Source organism: Crinia signifera, chromosome 7, assembly GCF_055691185.1.
Source record: "Crinia signifera chromosome 7, ASM5569118v1, whole genome shotgun sequence".
Classification (NCBI taxonomy): domain Eukaryota; kingdom Metazoa; phylum Chordata; class Amphibia; order Anura; family Myobatrachidae; genus Crinia; species Crinia signifera.
Window position 1 is genome coordinate 9,695,903 of NC_139223.1, and position 17,365 is coordinate 9,713,267.

Genomic DNA, 17,365 nt, shown 5'->3' on the forward strand with positions numbered 1-17,365 from the left:
GATCCTCCGAACCTCATAGTTAGTTATAAGCCCAAGGTATGGACAGAGAAGTAGTGTAGGTAAGTGATCCTCCGAACCCCACAGTTAGTTATAAACCCAAGGTATGGACAGAGAAGTAGTGTAAGTAAGTGATCCTCCGAACCTCATAGTTAGTTATAAACCCAAGCGATGGACAGAGAAGTAGAGTAGGTAAGTGATCCTCCGAACCCCACAGTTAGTTATAAACCCAAGGTATGGACAGAGAAGTAGTGTAAGTAAGTGATCCTCCGAACCTCATAGTTAGTTATAAACCCAAGCTATGGACAGAGAAGTAGTGTAGGTAAGTGAGCCTCTGGACCCCACAGTTAGTTATAAGCTCAAGGTATGGACAAAGAATTAGTGTAGGTAAGTGATCCTCTGGACCCCACAGTTAGTAATAAGCCCATGCAATGGACAGAGTAGTAGTGTAGGTAAGTGATCCTCTGGACCCCACAGTTAGTTATAAGCTCCAGCTATGGACAGAGAAGTAGAGTAGGTAAGTGAGCCTTTGGACCCCACAGTTAGTTATAAGCCCAAGCGATGGACAGAGAAGTAGAGTAGGTAAGTGAGCCTCTGGACCCCACAGTTAGTTATAAGCCCATGCAATGGACAGAGAAGTAGTGTAGGTAAGTGATCCTCCGAACCCCACAGTTAGTTATAAGCCCAAGCTATGGATAGAGAAGTAGTGTAGGTAAGTGATCCTCCGAACCCCACAGTTAGTTATAAGCTCAAGGTATGGACAAAGAAGTAGTGTAGGTAAGTGAGCCTCTGGACCCCACAGTTAGTAATAAGCCCATGCAATGGACAGAGTAGTAGTGTAGGTAAGTGATCCTCTGGACCCCACAGTTAGTTATAAGCTCCAGCTATGGACAGAGAAGTAGAGTAGGTAAGTGAGCCTCTGGACCCCACAGTTAGTTATAAGTCACTCACCAGCGTCGGGATCATAAAGCCGTAACAGCAGTGAAACTAGTGTGGATTTGCCAGATCCGCTTGGTCCCACTACGGCCATCACAGACCCGGATGGGATAGAGAGGTTTAGATCCTGGAATATTGGAGCATCGGGCCGGCTGGGGTACATGAAGGTGACATCACGGAACTCCAGGTTGCCTTTAAATTTTTCTGGTGTGATCATCAAGCCCTCTGCAATGGGCAAGGAAACAGATTCCAGGTAAATGGCTGAACTAGATATGTGACCGGAACCAGAATACTGAAGTGTTACAACCGGGTGCGTATACACTATGGGGCCGATTCAGACCTGATCCCAGACGTCCAAATTTATCCCCGCCACTGATGGTGGGAGTCTGCGCATGCGCGATTATGCACAAGTGCAACACCCCACCCCATCCCCCACCCTAGCGAGCGCCTTCTGCAAATTTTTCATTCTCTCGGGCGTGAGTGACAGACTTGGAGCGTTCCGATGGGCCCCTCCAACGTTTCATGTGCATGCCCACAAAAAGCGGCCCATAGACACGCTTGGCGGGCCCATCAGAATGTAGGCGTGCCCCTGCCTGCTCTGGGCAGGCAGATGACGTCACATGACCTCAGTGTCCGCCCCCAATTCAGGGTTCTTCAAATGAAACCTTGGCTGACATTGAAGACGAGTCATGTCTGACCAGGAATTCTGGGCTGGGGTCAGTGACATATACAAAGCCTCTGGAGAGGCACCAGCACGGACTTCAGCAACAAACATTTAGGAAAATACCCTTATTAACTGTAACGTCCCCAACTGCTGGTGACATAGAAGGGGGGGGGGGAATCAGAGTGGCTGGTTTGGAATAATCAGGACACAGCAGGTATCAGTCAGACCGCACTACAGGGACTGTCCGGCCAGACTGGCATACAGTACTCACCATTGATGGGCATCATAGGTCTTCTGTCCAGCAGCTCCCAGAGGCGGGAACCAGCCCCGAACCCCTTCATCAGTTCCGCATAGAAGGAGCTCAGTCCTGTGAACAAATGTACAACAGCAAATTACACCCCAACTTTTTAAATAAACCGTATTCCCAATAAGGGGCACAGTGGTTAGCATTGCTGCAAATGTCAGGCAAATTGTATGTGGGCAGCGTCAAGGACATCGATGTGACCGTGTCACGTACCTCCAATGCTGATTCCCACCCAGAAGGCATACATCAGGAAGGAGGAGAGCTCCCCGATGGTCATCTGTGCCGCCCCAGTCAGCAGCCCCCCTTTATACAGCACAGCCAGCACGATGAGGTTCCCGGAGAGGCCGGTCTGAAGAACAGAGTCATTGGTCATAGGCAACAGATACAGGATTCATCTATTACTTATTCACATCCTCACATAACACAAGTGTTCCCGCGGTGTAGGATGGTGTCAGACTGTAGATACTGTACATATGTACTTACAGAATTAGCCAAATACATGTGAACCCCAGTGGGTATTGTGTACAGAGAGTATGTTCCCTCTACAGAGGTACAGGTGAAGAGAATCAGCCAAACACAGAGAATACATAAATCTCCTAATAATTGAAAGCAATAGTTGATGTATCAACTTAATTCTTTTAGATCCCTTCATTGTGCATCCCTGCAGGAAACTCATTTCAAATTTCTTCATAGGGCATACATTGCTCCTAATCAGAGAGCTCATATGGTGGCAGATGACTCGGGTTGCTGTATTAAATGTAACATTGAGAAAGCCGATCTATTTCACAATTTTTGGACCTGTAGTAAAATGTCAAAATTTTGGTATAAGGTGATTGAATATATTAATAAAACTTTTAATATAAAAATAAATAAGCAACCGAATGCATGTTTATTTCTTGACTTCCAAAATTGGAATCTTGGTCCAGAATCTAAGAAGTACATTTCAGTAATAACTATTATATTAGTTATAGCCAAAAAACTTATCCTCTTACATTGGATAAAAAAGAGTGCGCCATCACTATCTGCAGTTAAAAATATGGTACTTAAGATTTTGTATTTTGAACGTAGAGCTACATTGCCAGATGTGGAAAAGGGAATTCAGAAATTTGCAAAAAAATGGGAAAAATATATTGATAGTCTGGATGAAGATACACAAAGATATATATATATATATATATATATATACCGAAGATAGTAGCAGAAGTCACTCTAAGATTTTTAAACTGCACGGCGGCAGTAATCAATAAGAAGGCAAAAGACACAAAAAGTGGTGCAAATCGACGTTTCGGGCGGGTAGCCCTTTATCAAGACAAGACAAGGGCTACCCGCCCGAAACGTCGATTTGCACCACTTTTTGTGTCTTTTGCCTTCTTATTGATTACTGCCGCCGTGCAGTTTAAAAATCTTAGAGTGACTTCTGCTACTATCTTCGGTACATTTCCCTAGCGGGATTGAAGAGCACCTAAGTCGTTGCAGTTGTACTGCTTGAGTGCCGGGACCCCAAATATATATATATATATATATATATATATATATATATATATATATATATATATATATATATATATATATATATATATAAACTTTTTGAGTCAACTGCATGGTTTTCGATTCGTCAACTGTCAAGAACCTAAGATTTCAATTTAAATGTATTTTAAATAATAAGTAAATCATTTAATAATAATAAATTTTTAATAATTATACTTAGACCCTAAATACTAAGGATTTAGTCTTGTCTTGTCTTCACCCCTACCTAACACTCCCTTCCCCATTCTCTCCCCTTTATGTTTACTTGTATTGTATTAAAAAATATTATATTGTAGATGTTTATTATATTATATATATATACTATATATTATACAATGCAATTTTTCTTCGTAATGCTCCAGTACTTCTTGACTTTGTATAATTGTATAATTCGTCAATTGCAAAATAAAAATATATATATATATATATATATATATATATATATATATATATATATATATATATATATATATATATATATATATATATATATATATATATATATACATATATATACATACTAGCTGACCCCCCCGGCGTTGCCCGGGAAAACCTTGGGTTTTTTTTATTTCCAAAATTGCTGAAAAATGTAATCTTACAGTATGCTGTGCCAAAGACCTAAGATTGTAATTTGTTATAGATTCCACCATAATGTTAGAATGTGTGTGCATTGATACTCAATGGCAGCAATGAAATCAGGTGTGGTGTTGTTGTTTGAAACACAACGCTCCTGAGTTGATAACTTGTATGTGTTGATGAATTCCACATCCACTCCTGAGATTTAGCACATATGACATACCCTCCAACATCTGAGGGTCAGAAATTGGTACAAAATCAGAAAGAGACGTGGCCACACCTCCATTTCTATACTTTCAATGGTACAGTTTCTAGGGTGTGTAATTACAGGCGCTGAGTGCGTGGAGACCGGGGTGGGCATTACTTACCGTGCCATAATTAATAAAAAATTCACCGCTCCCTGCCAGTGCCGCTCCCCTCACTGATCCTGCCTGCAGCAGTCTCTGATGTCTGGAGATCTGTAAAGCACATGCACCGGGCATCTCTACCAAACAGTGGGGCAGCCACTGAGTGTGGGAGCAGGTCCGCGGGCCTGGCCACATGACATCATGACACGATGCACGCTAACCGCACCACTGCAATGCACCGCTGGGCGGGTGCAATGGGCCAAATTCTTCCCTACACCCACCGGGCCAATACACCGATCCAGCCATCGCAATCATAAATGGGTGCATCGATAAGGTTTGGAGTGTAATAAGTTGAAGAATAAGACTGAGATAAAGATTTGCCATGTTAAAGAGTACAATTTACTCGATAAATTGTGAAAAAATATATACGTGTACATAGAAGTACAATTAAAAAATGACAGTAGGATTATAAAATAAGTTCTGATTCAAACTGATAACTTTTGGATGGGGGTGGGTTTCAAAACAAATCTATAGGTGGGGTATGGATATTGTGGGCATAATTGGTGTTTGGTACACCTACAGGGGGTCCTCAATTGATGTGATTTTCAGTACAGTATCACGGTCACAGTGTCACCATAGCGGGATTCCCAATTGGGGTCCAGGTGGTCTTTTAGGGACCCTTTACAATCCCGTAGGTCTCTCCTCCTTGAGCCTACGGTCTCCCTTAATGATAGTCAATCACTGAGGGAGACTGTAGGCTCCAGGAGAAGAGACCAACGGGATTGTAAAGGGACCCCTAAAAGACCACCTGAACCCCAATTGGAAATACCCCTATGGTGACACTGAAGTGAAAATTTCTCATCAACTGGGGACCCCCTGTGGGTGTATAAAACACTAATTATGCCCACAATATCCATACCCCCTCCACCTATAGATTTGTTTCGCAACCCACCCCATCCAAACAATTATCAGTATGAATCAGAATTTATTTTTTAATTCTACTTTCATTTCTTGATTGTACTTCTATGTACACAATTTATTGAGTAAATTGTACACTATAACGTGACAAATCTTCATCTCAGTCTTGTTCTTCAACTTCTTATACTCATAACTTCAAACAAATACATGCAGTGCTCATGCCCATCGACCAAACATTATCTATGAACCAAAAGAGTCTGGGAAACCCTTAAGGCAGAGCAGTGCCTAACATCCAACTGACTAACAGGGTGAGTGCAGTGTACCCACTTTGTATTGATCAACGGGTGCATTGGCCAGGACAAAGATTTCTCAGTGCAACTGGCCGGGGTGCGCAGAGATGGATATGGGGAAAAAAAGAAAAGCTGGTACATTAGGTACAGTTTTTATTAGCCGGTACAGACTGTTAAATAAATGGCAAATTATTTTTTTAATGTGTTTGTGTGTGTTACTGTTTTTGTGTGTGTGTTGTAGTGAATGTGGTTGTGTGTGTTGTGTTGTATGTGTCTGTCCAATGCGTAAGTGTGTGAGGTGTGCTATGTATATACAGTATGTGTATGTGTGTGTTGTGCATTTGTGTATCTGTGCAGTGTTTAAGTATGTGTTTTGTGTGTTGTACTGTTTTTTGGGTGTGTTTGTGTGTGGTAAATGTGGGTGTGTGTTGTGCTGTTAGAGGTATGTTATGTGTGTGTTGTGTGTATCTGCCTAATGTGTAAGTGCGTAAGGTGTGTTACGTATAAATGTGTGTGTGTGTGTGTGTAGTGTGCTGTGTGTATTTGTGCAATGCTTGTGTGTGTTCTTTGTATTGTACTGTTTTTGGGTGCGTGTTGTAGTGAATGTGGGTGTGTTATGTGTGTGTGTTGTGTTATGTGTATCTGCTTAATGTGAGGTGCGCTACATATATATGTGCGTGTAGTGTGCTGTGCGTATCCTGACAATGCTTAAGTGTGTGTGTTCCGTGTGTTTCTGTATCTGCACAATGTTTAAGTGTGTGTGTTCTGTGTGTTTGTTGTTTCTGTTTTTGGGTGTGTGTTGTAGTGTATATGGGTTTGTGTTGTACTGCATGTGGTGTGTTATGTGTGTGTTTTGTTGTGTGTATCTGTCCAATGTGTAATTGTGTGAGGTGCGCTACCTATATATATGTGTGTTGTGTGCATATGTGGTGTACTGTGTGTGTGCGTGTACAATATGTACGTGTGTGTGATGTGTGGTCTATGTATATCCTCAGTTATTCCTAATAATTGTTTAAAGCCTTCACCATAATGTTAGAATGTGTCATTCATACGCAATGACAGCAATGATATCAGGTGTGGAGTTGTTCCTTCGACTACGGTTTCCCCAATCGTCAATCTTTTTCCCCAGATCACCAATAAAGGCAAATTTAAACTTGGTGTTTTTTAAATTTCTAAGTAAAATTTCCCAAAAACGGCTTCGAGGTGCACACCACCAGGTCCAGAGGTACCTTGTTGCCAAATTTGGCAGCGCTGAGGGCCACGGTATACCCGCAATGCAACGGACACGCACACACACACACACACACACGCACGCACGCACACAGACTCTTCAACTTATTATATAGATATATATATATATATATATATATATATATATATATATATATATAGAGATATATATATATATATATATAAATAATAATCTATTAGGTAAATCTTACTGAAAATATATTCGCACTATTACAGTAACTTTTCCAACATCATCAGTATACAAATAAATGCACTACAAGACAAAGCAGTAACTACTGTATCATTGTGGGATCCTGTAGGATCCAATCTACTGTATCTCAGGATTTAACCTACAAGAACCAGTGACTGCAATATATTCCCTTACCTAAGGTGTCAACATGAAAACTGAGAACAGTCTACTGTGGATCCACAACAGGACACCCAAGATCAGCTGATCTCTATAAGGCAATACAGTCAGGTGTATTGTATGTAAATGCTATTTCTAGAGCAGAACTTGAATGGTGTTAGTAATCTAGTTCTAGATACCTGGCCAGGCTTAAGCGGAGATCCTCACTGCTCACCTGACTTCACTGAGGCTACTCCCAATGGCTGGTGCTTCCCAGTGGTGCAGACTTCTCCAGACTCCGCTTCGTGAACCGGTAAAATTCTTGTGGTCTTCGAATGTCCCTCTAATGCACAGTATCTATAATAGACTTGACGCGTTTCCCCTCCTACTCTTTGTGTCAGCGGCTTCATCACACATCTACCAAAGAAGCGACTGACAATGAGAGTAGGTGGGGAAATGCATCAAGACTATTATAGATACCATACACTAGCTGGACTATAGAAGAGCACAGAAATGTTACCAGTGAAACCTCATAGCGCCTGGCCATGATATTCGAAGACTATCCAGGTAACAAACTGCTTTAAAAATTGCCGCACAGTAACAATATTAATGCTACTAACCTGCAGTGAGTGAGAAAACTGCCAGTGCCTACACTGCTATGATACTAACCTGCTTTGCTGAGCTACAACTGTATCAGTTATCTGCTACCGGGCAACATAAGCAGCAGAAGAAGAAGACGTTAAAAAGATCAAACACCTACTGGAATTGTTACAATTGTCTGACTGAACTGGGCCTATATAAACCATCAACCTGTCTCTACGGAAGCTGTTCTCATGTGTGCCACCAGAGCTGGAGATTCCCACACCAGTTCAACGGTTATTCAATGGTCTCTTGTTTTCATGTGAGGGTTAATGTATTTTTTTTTTTTGTTATCTGTGGGGACCTGTGTTATGTTTTTTTTTTTATATGGGGATCAATGTGTTTTCCCCTCTGAGAGTCTGATATGTGCCTTCTTGTTTGGTGTGCCGTGAGTTCTGAAAGGATAGGATGAAAATCCTATCATTCTTGAAAAAGCTGGTGAACAGTGAAACGCTGCGTTGGCACATGTTCTGTCTGAAAGATGTCTGTTAGCCTGAATTATATGAAGCTTGAATAATGATTTGATATATCTAATTTCTTAAAAGAAGGGGTAGTATTTAACTACACCCAGTAAAAACTCTGATAGAAAGTAGTGCTCTTGAAAAACAGCACACTGAAATAATGTATGTGCAGTGATCAAAGGAGGGCACCAAGATATTATTATCTGTAGCTCTGAGCATTTTCCATGTACATGGAATGACCAGAGGAGGGCGCCAATAGACCATCTTCTGTGCTAATAAAACCACAATACATCCTAAACAAATTGTAATACATTGTAACATCTTGCAATTACTGTGCTTAAGTGTCAAAAGTTTGTCGGTATTATACTATAAATTAGAAAATTGTGACAACAAGCATTTTGTACCACTGTAGCATTTTGTGCCTTAAATACCACTTTCTTGCTGCAATATCAGAGCTATAATCACAGATTATTATCAATGGCAAATAAATTCTCCTTCATGGCTATATTGAAGGGACATTTCTTTTGGACAAACACCTGTGTAAATTTTAAACACACTATATGTATTTGTGTATATGTTGTATGTCATTTTAACCCCTATAAATGTTTCTGCTGTTAACATGAATTCCCCTACTCTGATATAAGGAATATTAAAAACAAATACAAATAAAAGTTATATTTTAAAATTCGTAGTGAGTTCCCCCCAAACAGGTTACTTATATAGACATGCAAGGCCAGAATTGTCACTCACCAGCCCAAAGAAGCCGGCTCTCGCTAAGGCCTCCTTGTTAGTCAGGTCCAGAACATGATCCACTTTACTGTCGTACTTCTGTATCTCCAGGATCTCCTTCCCAAACGCCCGCACGGTCCTTATATTCCCGATACGCTCCTCTGCCAGCTGCGGACAGGAAGACACAGACTGAGCGGGTCACATGTACACATGTATGCATCAGAACATTCACCAAGACACAGAGGTATACTGTCGTTTTGTAGACCACACTTAAAGTCGACAGTCATTAGGTTGGCCACGTTCGGTCGACAGGGGGGGAAGGTCAACAGGGATGACAGGTGTTTAGGTCGACATGAGTTTTTCACTGTTTTTTGAGCCGACATGTGCCGACAGGCAGGATTTCATGCCCTACCATCCACAAGGGCATGGTGGGAGAATAAAATAGTGTGCCAAGCGCAGTGAGGCACCGTGCTCGAAGCATTGCGAGCGATGCGTAGGGCTGCGGTACACCTCCAACTGTGTTCATGTCGACGTTGTTAACATTCGGGTAAAAAAACTGTGAAAAACCCATGTCGACCTAATGCTCTGTCGACCTAACCCATGTCGACATTGACCCATGTCGACCTAAACACCTGTCAACCTTGACCCATGTCGACCTACAACCCTGTCGACCTTCCCACCTGTCGACCCAACGTGGTCGACCTAATGACTGTCGACCTAAGTGTGGTCTACAAAACGATCCACACCAGACACAGATACAGGATCCGAAATAGGGGGGGGATAGAGATAATCAATATGACCTGTGAACAATAGACATAAGACATACCAAAGCTCCCAGTGTATATAAATAGTTCTACCCTAAGTTATTACCTTTACAATTTAGGCTTTAACCCTACAAAATGGTGACAGGACATGCTGGTATGTGTAGTTATGGAAAACTACATGTTGAATATCGCTGTCCTACAGATTGTAAGTTTGTGTGCACTCATACAGCTAGCAATGTATTATGATTGTGAGTATGCTGGTGCTATGTAATTATGGAGTAAATCCTCCAGAGCGTGATAGGTAGTGACATCACATACATAATAGATAGTGACATCACATACATCATAGATAGTGACGTCATACACACATTACAGCATATGTAGTCTTCTGCAGGTGTGATGTACAGAATTAGGGGTACTTGTTTAATAACTGGGCGCCTGATTTTTTGATAGGGTCGAAAAAAATTTGCCTTAAGTTAAGGCATACAATCAATCACATCGGGCGCCCAGATATTACACAAGTACCGAATAAGGTTATACACTAATTCCGCCGGGGACTCACCTGAGTGGCTTCTGCAAGAGAATCTTGAGTCAGTTTAGAGACTTTTCGTAAATATCTCCCATAAATGACTGCGACAATGGCGAGGGGGGGCACGATGCTCAGGACGAAGGTCGCGAGTTGTGGGGACACAAAAAACTACAGTGACAAAGAGAGATACAAAAGGAGACCATAAGGGACACATAGTGCCATATATTCTTTGAATTGTGTTTATAATAATATATATTAAAACAAATCAATTATGTAGATAAATTATTTAAATATTAAGTAGCCTTGAAAGTCAAACAGAAGTAACAGCATTACCATCATGCCAACACCGACAGAAGCCTGCGCCAGCGCCCGCAGTCCATCTGAAAGGTTCTCGGTGACAGATCGGCCAATCAGAACAGTGTCGGATGACAAGCGATTGATCAGCTCTCCAGTTCGAGTTTTATCAAAGAAACCGACTTCCTGCTTCAGAACAGAGGAGAAGAGGGAGGAGCGGAGTCTGCGCACAATCCGCTGCCCTGGGGACGGACAGGAAATCAGTATGACTGGTAATATATATATAAACTTACATTTCTATAACTTCAATATTAATATAAGCATAGAGGTTAGGGTCAGAGGTCAGTAATACAATTATATCAAATACGCATAATTAAATATATATCCTATGCAAAATAACAGGAATTATTCATTGTATAATAATGGCAAGTTCAGGAAAAACAAATTTATGATGCCATATCGTTTGTAATTAGGGTAGCCAATCCCGGGATCTGGATTGGCGGGATCCCGGGATTTGGCCCCTAAAACGCCGGGATTTCAATTGGCCATTAGGGAAACAAATCCCGGGATTGGGCATTTTTCAATCCCGAATTCCAGGATGGAAAAAAATGCCCCGGGATTGGCATCCCTATTTGTAATATCGTTTAGTATGTATAGTCACCTGAAGCCAATTTCGAGCAAATCAAACAAAACTATGTAACTGTCTGCACCCCAAACTACCCCCACCCGCTACCTCCGCCACTTGGCGCTGCGCGCCGTACCTGAGGTCTGCATGAGGTAGACGCGGACGCCGTTGGCTGCTGCTCCGCACAGGAAGACTCCGCCCAGTAAGGCACAGAGGGTGGTAAGGCTGGACGTGAAATCCTCTGCAGCATTCGAATAGATAACATCAATCACTTTGCCGAGGAAGAAGGGGGCCGACATGGTGATGCCGCTGGACACGGTGAGGAAGCCGACGGCCGCTGGAAGAGAAAGGGGACACCAACGTCGTCAGTTCTGCTCAGCGTCAGCTATTCCTGCAGTACACACACATAGATCTGTGCAGCACATTACATTAGGGTGTGCAGCACCGGGGAACAAAGTCTAGCCCTGCGTGGGGTGGTGGCAGGTCGGAGGGGGGGGGGGGGTCTGAAACCAATGCAGTGTGGCCTCACTGCTAGAGACATGCTTTGCAGAAAAAGATTACCATGTACCCCAGCTTTGCAGCCTGCACCCCCAGACATTGGCCATCACAATGTTGTTTGGCCTCATGCATGCGCGCTGTGATCCGTACGCATGAGCAGTCAATGTATAATGGGAAGCAAATTTGTACAGTAGCTATCAGGTCTGAATCAGGCCCATTATTTTTTATTTGTCATCCTTATAGAAATGCACCTAACCCATAATGCCCCTTATACAATGTGCCACACTGTAATGCCCATTACACATTATGCCGCACACACTATAAGGCCCATTACACATTATGCCACACTGTAATGCCACCCCTTATACAATATGCTAAACACTATATTTGCTGATCTGCTTTCTATTTTCCGTGTGACATATGGTGCGAGGGAAAAAGATAACCAATCTACTTGTGAGTTCTGTTGAGATTGTAAAGGACTTAAGTTAGATACTTATTATAACATTTTCAGGCAGGTCAATTAGCCGATAAATGGGCAGAACATTGTGGCCCCATAGTAACATAATAAAAGGGCCCCTGTCACAAAACTTCTAGTTATTCATTTTATGTCCCATAGTCAGGGGTGGATTTACGGGTGAGGGCGCCCCTAGGCACAACAATAATGCCCCCCATAGCCGCCTAATTGTATTACTGGGACATTTTTTATTTGTTATTCTGTATGTATATTTACTAAGTAGGACAGAATACAGGGACAGTATCTGCAGTATTTATTTAAGATTGAATATAGTACAGTACAGTGCATAATCTGCAGTTACTGCAAAATTTCAGGCTGACAGTACTATCACAAGCATTCGAGCGCCGCCCCCAAACATGTGCCGCCCCGAGGCACGTGCCTCACGTGCCTAATGGGAAATTCGGCTCTGCCCATAGTAGCGCCCTAGAACCTCGTAGTTCCCTAGTTTACGCGATGTCCCAATGTAAGGCTGCGAGTACACATTACACAACACTGCACCCCAAGATACATTACACGACACTGCACCCCAAGATACATTACACAACACTGCACCCCAAGATACATTATGACATAACAGGATGAGAAGTAATAAAGGCGTGGAGAGTGAGAAAGCAGAGAGAGATAAATTACCATCCAATCTTCTCCTGATGCTGTGTTACAGGCATTAGGCCAGATGAATTAAAGCTTTATAAATGTGACAAAAAGGTGAGATAAAGTAACAGCCAATCAGCTCCTAACTGTCGTGTGTCCAGCTGCGTTTGGAAAATGACAGTTGGGGACTGATTGTTTAGTACTTTTTCTCTCCTAAAGGTCCCCTGTTCATATTATGCCACATTACACTGCCATTTGTTCATTCTGTGCCACATTAAATGTTCCAGTTCTAATGATGTAACATTGTAGTGTCCTCCACATAACAATGAACAGATCGGACTAGGACACAATACTGTGCGCTGCGGGTGGACTTACGTTATATTACAGAGCCCCCTTACCATTATTACACCCACTGCACACGCACTTCTCACTGATAGAAACATACAATGTGACTTTTTTAAACATGTTACCTTAAACCATATTTGATCCTTATTGCTTTGTAAGGATATCAATATGCTTATCCCAAGCATGTTTACATTGCTCTACTGTATTTGCCTCTACCACCTCTGATGGGAGGCTATTCCACTTATCTACTACTACTCTTTCTGTGAAGTAATTCTCCGTCACATTTCCCCTGAATCTTCCTCCCTCTAGTGTCAGTGCATGTCCTCGTGTTCTGCTGCTCCTCTTCCTGTGAAGAATGTCTCCCACCTGTACCTTCCTCCCCCTAGTGTCAGTGCATGTCCTCGTGTTCTGCTGCTCCTCTTCCTGTGAAGAATGTCTCCCACCTGTACCTTCCTCCCTCTAGTTTCAGTGCATGTCCTCGTGTTCTGTTGCTCCTCTTTCTGTGAAGAATGTCTCCCACCTGTACCTTGTTAAAACCCTACATATATTTGAGTTTCTATCATGTCCCCCCTTTCCCTTCTCTGCTATAAACTATACATATTAAGATCTTTTAGTCTTTCCTGGTACGTTTTGTGATGTAGGCCATGCACCATTTTAGTTGCTCTTCTTTGTACAGTCTCTAATGTATTTATATCCTTCTGGAGATATGGCCTCCAGAACTGAACACAATACTCTAGGGGGGTTATTCTAGTTCATTCTTTCTGACAAAATCCCTCTTAGATGGACAAAACCATGTGCACTGCGGGTGGGGCAGATGTAACTTGTGCAGAGAGAATTAGATTTGGGTGGGGTTTTTCTTCAAAGTGAGATCTATATTGCAGTGTAAAATCATGCAGTCAGTATTTTTCCTGCACAGAAACAAGAAAAACTCACCCAAATCTAATTCTCTCTGCACATGTTACATCTGCCCCCCCCTGCAGTGCACATGGTTTTGTCCATCTAAGAAGGATTTTGTCAGAAAGAATGAACTACAATAAACCCCTAGGTGAGGTCGTACCAATGACCTATACAGTGGCATTATTACTTCTTTCTTTCTACTGCTGATACCTCTCCCTATGCAACCAAGCATCTGACTTGCCTTCTTCATTGCTTTGTTACATTGCCTACCTGCTTTTAAGTCCCCTGAAATAGTGACACCTAGATCCCTCTCTTCCTCAGTAGTTTCCATTATAGTGCCATTTATACTATATTGAGTCTTTGGATTTCTGAGACCCAAGTGCATGATTTTGCATTTTTGGCATTAAACTGTAGTTGCCATTCTCTTGATCATTCCTCTAATCTACCAAAATTATCAATCATTTTTTAACCCTCCTAATGTGTCTACCCTGTTGCATACCTTTGTCAAAAGCCTTGCTAAAGTCTAGATAAGCTACATCTACAGCCCCACCTTGATCTATTACTTTAGTCACCCAGTCAAAAAAAAGTCAATACGATTTGTTTGTCATGATCTTCCCCCAGTAAACCCATGCTGTTTTGGATCCTGTAAGTTGCTGATTTTGAGATATTTTACAACGCTTTGTTTTGAGTGTTCCCATCAATTTCCCTACTATTGATCTAAGGCTCACTGGTCGATAGTTGCTTACCTCTTCCTTGCTTCCACTTTTGTGCAGTGGGACTACATTCACTGTTTTCCAGTCCTATGGGATTACCCCAGTAGCTAGTGACTGGATGAATAATTCTGTTATTGGTTTTACCAGCTCCCCTTTAAGCTCTTGTATTATCCTTGGATGTATCCCATCTGGCCGCATTGATTTATCCACTTTCAGTTTGGAGAGTTCTGTGAGGACTTTCTCCTCTGTAAATGTACCTCTCTTTCAGCAGTGAATACTGAGCAGAAAGAATAAGTAATATGATCTGCTATTACATTGTCCCCCTCAAGAAGTTTTCCACTCTCTGTTTTTAGTCTTATTATTCCATTTTTTGTTTTTCTCCTTTCACTTACATACCTCTAAAAAGTTCACCCACTGACTGGGCCATTTTCTCCTCAGCCTGTGCTTTTGCACATCTGATTTCCTTCTCAGCCTCCTTCTGTCTAACAAGATACACCTCTTTTTTGCAAACTACACTGGCTTCCTTTTCCTTGTGTTTTTCCTGGGTGCGGGACGGGGTCCCGACAGTTGGGATCCCGACAGTCATTAACCCGACGTCGGGATCCCGACTGTTAAAACATTGATGGCCACCGGCTATTCTCCATCGTAAGGGTCCACGACCCCATAGAGGGAGAATAGAATAGGTGGTGAACGTAGCAAAACACCATGCCCGCAGCATGGCGAGCTGCCAGACGGGATCCTGACATCGGGCGAGTGACTGTTGGGATCCCGACTGTCGGAACCCTATTCCACACCCGTTTTTTCCTAACTCTTTTGACACAAAGTTCTGTTGCTTTTAGTATTGCACTTTTTATTTTTTCCCACTTCTCCTGCGCTCCTGCCAAGTTCCTCCACTTTGTGATGATATATTGTCACAAAAATCAGGCTGGGTAATAGATGAAACTCAGCAGGTAAATCTGGGACATTGTAACGCAGCCTTATAAGTATCGGGGCCCTGGGGCATTGGCACTGGCTATTGTTATGCCATGTGCAGGAGCGTTTTGCCATTTCCGATAAACACTCAATATGCTCCTGCTCGGGTGAAATATATCACGTGCGTCAAACGCTACAATACTGTACATTGTTCTATTCCTCCCAATACCATTCAAGAAATGGAAGGCGAGTACAAACGGAGCAATACATTGTGTGCAGGGTGGTCCGATATATTCTCCATCGGAACGGAGCATTTCTGGTACCACAATGACCATCAGGGAGTGTACAAACCTGTCTGAGCACTTAACACCCCCCTTCCCCATTCACTTTAAGTAAATGTAATCTTCTGGAGGAACATGGAAGGTCTCTGCAAACCAGTGTAACTGGTTCGCAGATCAGATAGGACACAGCGGGCAGTTTTCAGTATTTGTACATGTATTAAATGCCATACAAATCCATTTTACAGCAAACAGAGCTTCATATCTATATATTGTGAGCTTGTGAGCAGGGCCCTCCTACCTCCATGTCTGTCTGTTTCTACCCAGTATGTTTAATCACTGTTGTTTCCAATTGTAAAGCGCAACGGAATCTGCTGCGCTATATAAGACACTGTAACGGAATCTGCTGCGCTATATAAGACACTGTAACGGAATCTGCTGCGTTATATAAGACGCTGTAACGGAATCTGCTGCTCTATATAACACACTGTAACGGAATCTGCTGCGCTATATAAGACGCTGTAACGGAATCTGCTGCGCTATATAAGACACTGTAACGGAATCTGCTGCGCTATAGAAGACACTGTAACGGAATCTGCTGCGCTATATAAGACACTGTAACGGAATCTGCTGCGCTATATAAGACGCTGTAACGGAATCTGCTGCGCTATATAAGACACTGTAACGGAATCTGCTGCGCTATATAAGACACTGTAACGGAATCTGCTGCGCTATATAAGACACTGTAACAGAATCTGCTGCGCTATATAATACACTGTAACGGAATCTGCTGCGCTATATAATACACTGTAACGGAATCTGCTGCGCTATATAAGACACTGTAACGGAATCTGCTGCGCTATATAAGGCACTGTAACGGAATCTGCTGCGCTATATAAGACACTGTAACGGAATCTGCTGCGCTATATAAGGCACTGTAACGGAATCTGCTGCGCTATATAAAACACTGTAACGGAATCTGCTGCGCTATATAAGGCACTGTAACGGAATCTGCTGCGCTATATAAGACACTGTAACGGAATCTGCTGCGTTATATAAGACGCTGTAACAGAATCTGCTGCACTATATAAGACACTGTAACGGAATCTGCTGCGCTATATAAGACGCTGTAACGGAATCTGCTGCGCTATATAAGACACTGTAACGGAATCTGCTGCGCTATATAAGACGCTGTAACGGAATCTGCTGCGCTATATAAGACACTGTAACGGAATCTGCTGCATTATATAAGACGCTGTAACGGAATCTGCTGCTCTATATAACACACTGTAACGGAATCTGCTGCGCTATATAAATAAATAAATAAATATAGACAGACAATCAAAGCAATATATTTACCCATACAGCTCTCTGGGCGCACGGTGCCTCAGGGCACTGCCAGTCTCTGGCGCTACAATACTTGGTTAAAAACATCCATGGG

At 42.4% G+C, this 17,365-nt stretch overlaps 1 protein-coding gene across 1 annotated transcript in view; it reads right to left on the reverse strand.

Annotated features, from left to right (window-relative positions):
- Window positions 1-17,365, reverse strand: part of ABCB10 (ATP binding cassette subfamily B member 10) — a 53,388-nt gene that overhangs the window by 16,581 nt on the left and 19,442 nt on the right. Inside the window, exons 2-8 of the mRNA XM_083152274.1 lie at window positions 11,313-11,513; window positions 10,591-10,793; window positions 10,291-10,425; window positions 8,986-9,132; window positions 2,115-2,250; window positions 1,869-1,964; window positions 949-1,158 (exon numbers count right to left, since the gene is read on the reverse strand). Of these exons, the coding sequence (XP_083008400.1) occupies window positions 949-1,158; window positions 1,869-1,964; window positions 2,115-2,250; window positions 8,986-9,132; window positions 10,291-10,425; window positions 10,591-10,793; window positions 11,313-11,513 (1,128 nt within the window). The remainder of the gene's footprint in view (window positions 1-948; window positions 1,159-1,868; window positions 1,965-2,114; window positions 2,251-8,985; window positions 9,133-10,290; window positions 10,426-10,590; window positions 10,794-11,312; window positions 11,514-17,365) is intronic.